Consider the following 11,616-nt stretch of genomic DNA (forward strand, 5'->3'; position numbering starts at 1 on the left):
AACCGTTCGAGACATTTATTGTGGACTTATAAAATCATGGGTTAATAATAATGAACCTAATTTACTTTATATGATTATTTCAATAGGTTGGTTATAGTTTGTATTGCTAAATTTGTAATTTTTTTTTTTGAAAAATAAAAACTGTAAAATTTATAAGTTAATAAAATTAATTTTTAAATAAAAAAATTTAAAAAAAGGTTCGGTTCAATTTTGTGCGATTTTTGAAAGCGAAATCTAAAAGACTAGTTCCTATAGAGATTCCCCTTGGTCTAATTCCACGCCTTATGACGAAAGTGGAGTCGGCGACGAAATCTAAACAAAACTATTTTGATTTGAGGGGGAAAAAATTCGCGTGGACCCAGACCAACTATTTCGATTTGATTCGTAGTTTTACGGTTATTTTGTGCAATCCTAGTTTTAATTGAGTTAGATAAAATTTAAATTAATTTTTTTAAATTTTTTTTTTTGGGTAAACCATTTTGTTGTTTAAGATAGTTTGCAAAGATTAAAACATAAATCAAACTTTATAAACGATTTGGTTCGGTTTAAAATCAAAATATTGAAAGAACCACGTGGATTCTAATCAATGATTTCAGAAATGAATTTCAATTTATTTTCGCTATTTGATAGTTTCGCCTTAAATTGCTAGTGGGCAAGGTTGGCTATGTTGAATTTTTTTGGACTTATTTATTTTAAAAAAAAAAAGGTGTTTTAATTAGTTGGGCTTTTTGTGCGATTGAACTTAAAAATAATAAAAAAAGACTACCTACCAAACTTGCTTTTTTCGCGTAGGTGCGACTTAAGCTATCAGATGAGATTTTTCACGAGTCAAGATTGACCTTTTAGAACGCGGGTTATACACAAATGTAAAATCTAAATTGGATAAATTGAAAGGAATTAAATTGTGGTGAACAAAGGTACTCTGTGGAGAAATTTCCCCACAAAAAACTCCATGTATATCACACTCGGTTTCCTAGTCATTAACTTCTCTACTCCATTTCCTAGAAATGTGTCACCAAGTCTTCCATTTTCTGCCGTTTCATTTCTGCCAAATTCTTGGTTGTAGTAATACTACTCCTCGTTCTTGGTGCTGTAATTGATCCTTTACAGTAATTAATTATTATATACAGATCGGAGCAAAATGGGCGGACTAAGCAAGTTAAGCAGAGTACTAACGATCATCTTCTTAATTTCAGTCGTGACGCTTTTCGCTGAACTCTTCTACGTTCTGTGGCGCCGCCGTGTCTTCCGCAGACGAAACCCACAAGCCAGCACTGCGGTTGACGGTGGTGGAGATCAGCCATCTCATTATTCTTCTTCCGATTCTTCATTTCTGTCCATAGCCTCCTCCAAGGAGTTCCTTTATGCCTTCTGCATAAGATCTCACTCCCACTCTCGTGTGGAACCCAACTCCACAACTCCAACTAGTTCGAACGGGGAATCGCAGATGGAAGAAATCGATAGCGACATCGTGAAGCTTCAATTAATGCATGGACCGTCAAGATTCTTGTTCACCATCAAAGAAGAGGAAAGAGAAGAATTGGAAGCAGTCGCTGAGAATAATAATAACAAAGAAAAGGTGAGCTTGCAGGAGTGTTTTACGGTGGCTGAAGAGTCGCCGGAAATTAGGGTAGAGATTGACGATCACGGTGGATGCGATGCGACGCCGTTTACAACACCCTGTGCTTCGCCTTTGTATTTCACTCCGTCGTGTTCTCCGGTACACGAGATCGATTCACCCCTATGAAATACAGAACGGCGTCACGTTTGAGTTAAAGGTGTAGACTGATAATCGCCAGCCGGTGATATCCCGATACAAAGGTCGTCTGAACTGAACGGCCTGGTGTTAATTAATAATTTCTCGTTAATTTTGTCCTTTTAGTTACTTTTCCTTTTTGTGTTTATATGCTGCAAGGTTAATACTTTGTTTAACTATCTTAATTAATATCAATCAATTTTGAACAATTTTGTCTAGAATTTAAATTTATAAAATAAGATTAAATCAGCTGTAGTAACAATCTTAATATGTGTGCCATTTATCTTCAAATCCATTGATCGATGCAAGCCTTTTTTCGATATATACGAGGAGAAAAAAAAATTTAAATGGATAATAGAGTGTCAAAACGCTTTCAAAGAACTCAAAGCAACAAGCTCAACCACCAGTTTACTATATCAGAGCCCTATAAATTGTTGAGACACATTATTCTCCCCTAGAAAAATTGGCATACGCAATTATCATGGCATCCAAGAAACTAAGGCCATACTTTCTAGAGCATCCTATCGAAGTCTTGGCTAACTATCCTTTAAGACTAGTTTTGCAAAAGCCCGACACCTTAGGACGGATTGTTAGGTGGACTGTTGAGTTAGGCCAGTTCGACATACAATATAGGCCCGCAGGATAATAAAAGGCCAAATGTTGACTAATTTTGTAGCAGAGTTCAGCGCTAATCAAGATGATCGACCAAATGATATCCCAAGGGAGTTTTTTGTTGATGGTTCCTCCATCAACGTTTGACCTAGTGCAGAAATAGTGTTGATTAGCACCATTCCTATCAAGCTCTCATTTTTGACTTTAAAACATCCAACTTAAAGTAACTGATAGTCTGAGTGAAGATGGCAAAAGAATTGAAAACTCCCAACGTGGTGATCCATAGTAACTCTCAGCTCATAATCAATCAAACTTACCAAGCAAAGGAAGAGTGGATGAATAACTACCTTCAAGTTGTTAAGAAGAAATTCGAAGGTTTCAAAACCATTCATGTTAAGCAAATCCCAATAACTCACAATAGCCATGCTGACGCCCTAGCTAGGTTGGCCACGAGTGATGGAATAGAAGAGGTCGATAGCATTCCAATTGGAAGGCTTCAACGTTTCGCCATTAAGAAAGGGAGTGCGATCTTAATGGTTGAAGACTTGAAGCCCACCTAGTTAGATGAAATTGCCTCATATCTCAAAATGGGAACTCGCCAAGATGATTCTATCGAAGCTAGAAAACTATGAATTAGGTCGGCCAAGTATACTTTATTGAACGATGTGATTTACAAGAGAGGGTATGTTATTCCCTTGCTACGATATCTAAACAAAGAAGAAGCGTGGTATGCCTAGTAGGAAAATCACTAGCCCATAAGATTTTAAGGCAGGGATACTTTTTGCCGACCTTTAAGCGAGATGCCTAGAGTTTGTGCAGAAATGTGACAAATGTTAACGTTTAGCTCTAGTTTCTAAGGCACTGCCAAAGGTGCTGAATACTATTGTAAGTACATGGCCATTTTCTAAGTAGGGGTTGAGCTAATAGGACTCATGCCAATAGGGAGAGCAAAACCAAGTTTGCTATTGTAAGAGGAGATTACTTCACTGAGTGGGTTGAGGATGAACCTCACGCCAAGATCATAGAATAAAAAGCAATAGGCTTCATATGGAAATCCATTATATGCAGAATTGGGAAACCTTACTCTATCATGACCGATAATGGAAAAAAATTTAATGATGCTCATTTAGTAAGCTTTTGCGAAGAGTTTAGAATAAAGAAATAGTTTTATACTCCTAACCACCCACAGGCAAATGGCCAAGTAGAGGTAATCAACAAGATCATGCTTATACGCTCAAGGCAAAGCTCGACAACCTTAAGGGAGTATGTGCTGAAGAGCTTTCCAGTGTATTTTGGTCCTACCGCACCACCTCGAGGAGTAGTATGGGAGAAACCCCATTTTCTTTGGCTTTCAGTGTAGAAGTTGTGACTCCATTGGAAATAAACATCTATTTATTTGAAACTAAGACATACAAGGAGGAAGAGAATGAACAGAGCCTTCGTGCTAAGTTAGATCTACTTGAAGAAAAAAGAAATGGGGCGAAACTCATAAATGCCATTTACAAGTAGCACAGCACTAGATATTATAATAAAAAATTGCACAAACTGGAATCTGAGTTCGGATTTCTCGTGCTAAGAAAGGTATTTCTTGCCACTGAAGAACCCAACTCTAGATCTTTTAGCCTAAAGCGGGAATGCCCCTACAAGGTCACCCAAATCTTATCAAGTGGAGCTTACAAGTTAGAGGATATAGAAGTTACTACATCCTTGAAATGTTGAACATCTCAAGAAATATTATCAATAGAATAGGAGATGTACTTTTTGAATGCAATCATGTAACTTTGATTCGAGTAACACAATAAACCTTATCTCAATATGAGTCCTCATTAGATTCAAAGGACATGCTCTTAAGCTATCCGACCTAAGGTTGCATGTCCTGCAGCACTTATACAAAATTTTCCTCTGAAAAGGGAGATTCAAAGGACTTGCTCTTAGGCAGTCTAACCTAAGGTTGCATGTGTTGGAGGAAACCTATGTCAAATTCAGATTGCATCCGCTGGATGTGCTTGATTACTTTTACTAAGCTAATAACATAAGTATCTGGAGCTAGGGCATCAACCTCAAGTGATTCACTCCATAGCTCAACTGCTTTACCTTTCGAGAGTCAAGATCCTCAATGCCGAGTTTATCTCCTTCAGAACGGGCCCTCTCTTCTTTAGCTCTTTTCTTCTCAGTGGTAACCCTCTCATTGGCCTTCTTTCTACAAATTCTCAAGGCTTTCACCTCGTCCTAAAGTTTGAGCTCGAACGCCAATTTAGCTCCAAGTTTCACACCCATCTTATTTAGCAGATCCTCCTATTCTTTCTCCCTTCCTCCTCAAATTTCAGCTTCCATGTTTTTGAAAAGCTCTGCATTCTGGTTCCTTATATCAATTACCTTATCCATCTTAACCCTTATCTATGAGGGAAAGTCATTTAAGTAAGATACACACACACACACACACACACACACACACACAAATTATTATTGCCATCCCTACCTCTCTCTCGAGTGCCAAGTAAAAGTTAATCGTAGAAATTAATTCCAATATCTCTATTTGGAATTAAAATCGAGATTTATCAAGATCGTAGTTTTTAGATGGAACAAGCTTAATAGATTCTATATTTTGTCTCGAAATCCATAAAATCTAGGTTGTGTTATTGTTGTAATCGTGCCTAATTCTCCTCTCTTGAGTGTCGAAATTGAGTAGCATCTAATCATTCAATGTGACCAATTAATTGAAGGCAATAAATAAACAACACAAATAAATGAAATTGGAAAAATTAATAAAAATAACTAAATCAAATCATATGCTCAATTTTTGGCTAATCAACCCTATTAGAATTATCTAGTTCATGATATTGGACTAGAAACCTATACAATTTATATAGAATAACATGAAGAGAAGAAAGATAAAATTGTTATTTGGATGGTTGAATCAATCTTCTTTGCCAAGTTGCCTTTGCATTCTTCTTGATTTTTTAAATTTTGCCCTTTTCAATTCTCTTTGAAAGTGGTCTTTAGGTTTATATTTATAGTATCTGTTCGCTAAAATCCTACACCGCAAGTGCACGGGTCGCGTTCAAGTAATAAAGTGGACCTTTTGAGTCTAAGTATCGTCCCACAGAGATTGTATTAGTTTAAATTTAAATTATCTTCTCCTTAACCGAAATAATAGAAATTCGTGATTTTTCACTAACTATTTCATGATTTAATAACTTGCTTATAGATATAAAGCTTAAATTAACTAGCGTGATTATAATTAAATGCAAGTTTTATAAAAATATGATAACGAAATGCGTACTAGGATCCCGAATCCCCTTATATCAATCATCTTTAATCCGAATTTTATAAAATTGACAACACGATTCAATTATGAAGACCAATATTTCTAATTTGTTTAAAAATCTCTCTCGAGTATTGTTAAATCTATTTTTACATGTGACCCGACTATATTTCTATGACGAATACGAACATATAAAAATGTATTAAAGATTTATGAATACTTAAAGATCACGTAAAGTATAGCGGTATATTTCTATTCTCTATGGGACTTTATGACAATTAACATAATGTCTAACTTATTTTCCATATCTCGAGGGTAAAACAAGTCACAAATCTCATACAACTATTGCGCTCATAATTGTAGAGAAAATAAAATTCATGCCAATCATTCAATAATTAAAAACATGTTTTAACGTCAAATGAATAAAATTCAAGATTAAGGGTTCATAATATAAGGTTTATCGCAAATCCTAGTACAAAATAATTTAGCCTAACATAATGTGAAAATTAAACAAAGAAAAGTGGAAGAATATCACCAAAAATTGATCAAACGTGATTAATTCTCGCAATTTTATTTGGCTGCCGTCTTTTTCCTCTTCAATTTATGATTTCCGCCTCTGCTCGCCTCGAGTCATGGGTATATATAAATCCATGTAGCCACAAGTTAATTCCCACCGTCTGTCCAATTTTATTGCCAATTGAAGAGTCCAATTCCAGCAGCCACTTACATGAAATGCATTGTCATCTATGTAGACAAGATTTGGTGAATAATTTTGACCATCCAATGACAATTAGTTGCCCAATTCTGTGGGTATTTTCTCTAAAAAAATCAGCTTTTGCAATCCACCAGCATACCCTAGCAGCTGCCGACTTTTCCTCACTGAAGCACTTAATTTTCGGCTCCCCCTTGTCCGACTTCTCTCCCCAATCTGTAGGTTTATGTTTGTGCGTGTGTGTGTGTCTATATATATATATATATATATATATATATATATATATATTACAGTTTTCCTCCAACAGCAGGTAGCCCTTTTTCTCTTCTTTAATAAGAGCCCAATTGGTTGATTTTTATTCCAAATATAAGTCCAAAAGTAGGCCCATGTGGTGTTTTCTTCAAAGTCCTCAATTCTTCCATGTAATGCAAATCAGTCCTTTTCTTCATTTTCTCCTCAATTTTGATCCTCCATCTTTTATTCCGCGAGATTTTGTCCACAAACTCAATTTAATAGCCAATTGATTATTTTCTTTTCCAATTGCTTCAAAACGGGTTCATAACTAAAAACAAAAGAAAATTAACACAAGTTAGGTAAAAAATTAATAATTTGACAACATAAAAGCCTAGTTATGTAGTCCGAATAAGTGCACAAAATGCACTTATCAAACACTCCCAAACTAAAACATTTGTTCGTCCTCGAACAAAATAAAACTTACATATGACACATATTTAACCTAACAAATAACAAATAAAAAAACTCAACCTTGAATTACTCACCATATGCCTCAGGTTTGAATTTAAGCAATATTTTAGAAAGATCCAAACAACATCAAAAATAAAATAAAAAATTTGCTTATTCGATGCTCGATTTAGTGTGTGTGTGTGTGTGTGTGTGAGATTAGCCAACATTGAAATAACACCTATATTAGACTACAACCAATCTAGGTGCTGTTGATTTATTCATGGTCCCAACCCTCTTGTGATCACTTTTTCCTCACACCTCTCATGTAACAATCACTTCTTATACTTTTCTCTCCAATCCTGAGGTATTTCTAGTACAAAAGGGGTTCCTCAAAATCATTATGATGCATTTTTCCGCACAAGTGTTCAGAATAAGATACTTGAACAACTAGAAAGAAAGATAGTAAGTCTTTTTCATGACCACACCGCCAGTCTCTAGAGTTCAAATCTCAAAGTCATCACTAGGCACATCTCACTTTTGATAATTTATATCTCATTTTTTTTTTGACATCTCCTGTGCAAGACTTCTTTCCATTAAACTTTCTAAATGACCCTTGTAGCGAGCTTTAAGCCGATGACTCCCAAGTCAGACGACTATAGGGCATCAAGGTTTTAGATACCATTGCAGGCTTAATAATCCGAGTAAAAAAGGCTACGAAAAGAAGTAGAAGATGTGTCATTTTTTCTTTTGATATGAGAATCTAACTGTTCATTCATTTTTTTTCTTTTTTCTCTTTTTTTTTTGTGCAAAAATTCTTTCCATTAAGCTTTTTAGATGACCCCTGTAGCGAGTTTTAGGTCGATGACTCCCGAGTCAAATGACTTTAGGGCACTAGATTTTAAAGACCCTTACAGGCTTAATCACTCGGGGTCATAAAGACTACGAAAAGAAGTAAAAAAAAAATGTATGATATATTGATTTTTATTTATTTATTTATCTTTTAAGATGATCAGTGCCTGTTTTAGACTCTTTAGCTCAAACCCTTTCAATTAACACCGGGATTCGACAATTCCAAACCATCACATTTCTATGAAGACAAGCACAAACCTTCCCACCTCCAAACTGCTTTTTTGGCAGTTTGGTTTCTATATAAATTATTTGAGAATTTTATTCAAACCTAGGTCAACAACATCAACAATTTCACAAAAATTACATTGTGTTCCAACATAAGCGATAAATCAATATGGCTATGTACTCAAATAATCAAATCTAACATGGATAAGTTTTAAAGTAAAAGTACAAGTTATGATGTTATCCAGCATCTAACTAAATATTTACTCAATTCAAACAAATAATATCTTCATAGGCGGCAAGTCGTCAACGCACTAGACACTTTTTTTTCCTTTTTTTCTTTTTTTTTTCTTTTTTTTTTTACAGACTCAATTAGCAATTGAAAAGTATGTATTCTAAGTATCCTAATATTCACCCACCCCAAACTAAAGTACTACTTTGTCCCCAATGTAGAAGCAAAAATAAACAAAGTAAAGGGGTAAAGATTAAAAACTCCCCGGGGTAGATGCGGATGTGATGAACGATCAGGCTATTCCAATTGGTAGACATCACGACAGCTATAACTTTTCTTTGTTGTGAGGCTTAAATTCTCTTAAAAATGCATATCACATCAATGTAAGCTTAATAGAATGCTAAGATGTTAATGATGAACCTAGGCAACCATGTCAAAATAAAATGAACTTAATAATTAGATATGCCTAAGTTATTAATGCAGGTCTGAAAGTACTACTTAAAATGTGTCCAAAACTACCCATTTAAATGCACGAGTTCCTAAATTAATGCAGTCTCTAAAACTATATGTAATGCAATAGTTAATTAAAATAGCAAAAAGAGATAGAAGAATGGGTTGCCTCCCATTAAACGCTCGATTTATAGTCTAGAGCTCGACTTTTTGTTCATTCATTCTAGTGTTACGAGTTGAAAGGTTGATTTTTCTTTCGAAAATTCACCATTCCAATATGGCTTCAACCGTTGTCCATTAACCTTAAAGGTTCCTTTATTTTCATGAGTTATTTCAACTGTCCCATAAGGAAACACTTTGACTATGGTGTATGGCCCTGACAACCTAGATCTCAATTTACCAGGAAAAAGTTTGACTCTAAAATTGTATAGCAAAACTTGTTGCCCAACCTCAAACTTCCTTCTTTGAATGTGCATGTCATGCCACTTTTTTGTGTGCTCCTTGTAGGGTTTTGCGTTCTTATAGGCTTCCAATCGAAACTCACCCATCTCATTCAACTGAAGTAATCTCTTTTCACCGGCGGCCTTTAAATTAAAATTCAAGTTCTTGACTGCCCAATAAGCTCGATGCTCCAATTCAACTGGCAAATGACACGCTTTTCCAAAAATCAAACGATAAGGAGACATGCCTATAGGTGTTTTCAAAGCCGTTCTATAAGCCCACAAAGCATCATCAAGTTTCTTAGACCAATCTTTTCTTGAAGAACTCACTGTTACCTCCAGTATCCGCTTTAATTCTCGATTGGAGATTTCAACTTGACCGATGATCTGAGGGTGATAATGGGTAGCTATACGATGTCGGACGCTATATTTAGCCAACAAAGACTCAAATTGACGATTGCAAAAGTGTTTGCCCCCATCACTTATGATAGCTCGAGGTATGCCATAACGGGTGAAAATATACTTCTTTAGGAACCCAATTACAACCTTCGCATCATTGGTTGGCAATGCTACTGCTTCCACCCATTTGGAAACATAATCGACGGCGACAAGTATATACTGATTCGAGAATGATGAGGGAAATGACCCCATAAAGTCGATCCCCCACACATCAAAAAGCTCTACCTCCAGAATGCTATTCAGAGGTATCTTGTTTTTTCCTGAGATATTTTTCGTGCGCTGACATCTATCACACCTCTTCACAAATTCAAATGTATCTCGGAATATCGACGGCCAGTAGAAACCAGACTGTAGAATTTTAGCAGTAGTCTTTGATGCGCTAAAGTGTCCAGCATAGGCAGATAAATGACACTGCTTGAGTATCTGAGGGATCTCTTCTTTAGGAATACACCGCCTAATAATTTGATCTGGACCCCACCTGTAAAAAATAGGGTCCTCCCAAAAATAATATTTCAAATCAAAAGAATTTTTTTCTTTTGATGACTTGAATAGTCTGGTGGAATAATAGATTTGGCTAGATAATTCACTATATCAGCATACCAAGGTACATCCTCTACATTGAAAATCTGTTCATCTGAAAAGATCTCATTTATGTCCACTGACTTTTCCTATTCTCCATGCTCAAGTCAGGATAGGTGATCAGCTACTAAGTTTTCACTTCCCTTCTTGTCTTTTATCTCTAAATCAAATTCTTGCAGAAGTAATACCCATCTGGTTAGTCTTGGCTTTGCATCTTTCATTGTCATCAGATACTTTAACGTTGCATGATCTGTATAAACTATTACTTTTGATCCAACAAGATAAGATCGAAATTTATCAAAGGCGTAGACTACAGCTAAAAGTTCCTTCTTAGTGGTGGCATAGTTCAACTGTGCATCATTCAATGTCTTGCTTGCATAATAGATCACATGAAAAACTTTATCTCGTAGCTTTCCCAATACTGCTCCCACCGCGTAGTCACTTGCATCACACATTAGTTCAAAGGGCAAACTCCAATCTAGTGCAACAATTACTAGCGCTGAAATTAACTTCTCCTTTAAAGTGTTGAAAGACAATAGACATTCTTCAGAGAAGTTGAAAGGGACATCCTTGACTTGCAGATTGCATAATGGTTTAGTGATCTTAGAGAAGTCTTTGATGAAGTGCCGATAAAATCCATCATGGCCAAGGAAACTGTGAACACCCTTGACTGAGGTTGGTGGTGGTAATTTCTCAATAACTTGAATCTTCACCTTGTCCACTTCTATCCCTTTAGCTGAAATTCGATATCCCAACACGATGCACTCTTGTTCCATAAAGTGACACGTTTCCCAGTTTAGTACCAAATTTATTTCCTTACACCATTGCAAGACCAAGTTTAAGTGTTCAAGACATTCATCAAATGAAGAACCAAAAACTGAGAAATCATCCATAAAGACCTCTATGAATCTTTCCACCATATCAGAGAAGATGGCCATCATGCAATGCTGAAATGTGACGGGAGCATTACATAGACCAAATGGCATCCTACGATAAGCAAAGGTGCCGTAAGGACAAGTAAAAGTAGTCTTCTCTTTATCCTTGGGTGCTATCAGAATCTGATTATAACTAGAGTATCCATCAATAAAACAATAATAGGAGTGACCTGCTAACCTTTCCAACATCTGATCCATAAATGGGAGGGAAAAGTGGTCCTTTCGAGTAGCAGTGTTGAGTTTGCGATAATCAATGCATACCCTCCATCCTGTAACAGTTCTAGTGGGAATCAATTCATTCTTCTCATTTTTCACTACTGTAATACCTCCCTTTTTCGGCACAACTTGAACAGGACTAATCCATGCACTGTCTGAGATAGGATAGATGATCCCTGCATCCAAAAGCTTCAAAACTTCTGCT

The 11,616-nt window shown here is 36.0% G+C and overlaps 1 protein-coding gene across 1 annotated transcript; it reads left to right on the forward strand.

Annotated features, from left to right (window-relative positions):
* Window positions 1-891: 891 nt before the first annotated feature.
* LOC111390631 lies at window positions 892-1,965 on the forward strand. Its single transcript, XM_023015695.1, has one exon. The coding sequence runs from the start codon at window positions 1,142-1,144 to the stop codon at window positions 1,745-1,747; it is 606 nt and encodes a 201-aa protein (XP_022871463.1). The 5' UTR covers window positions 892-1,141; the 3' UTR covers window positions 1,748-1,965.
* The last annotated feature ends 9,651 nt before the right edge of the window (window positions 1,966-11,616 follow it).

This window comes from Olea europaea, unplaced genomic scaffold (assembly GCF_002742605.1).
Source record: "Olea europaea var. sylvestris unplaced genomic scaffold, O_europaea_v1 scaffold699, whole genome shotgun sequence".
NCBI classification, from domain to species: domain Eukaryota; kingdom Viridiplantae; phylum Streptophyta; class Magnoliopsida; order Lamiales; family Oleaceae; genus Olea; species Olea europaea.

What these genes read in the sequence shown, in the direction of transcription:
- LOC111390631 (XM_023015695.1), top strand. Translation starts at nt 1,142, where the DNA reads ATGGGCGGACTAAGCAAGTTAAGCAGAGTACTAACGATCATCTTCTTA.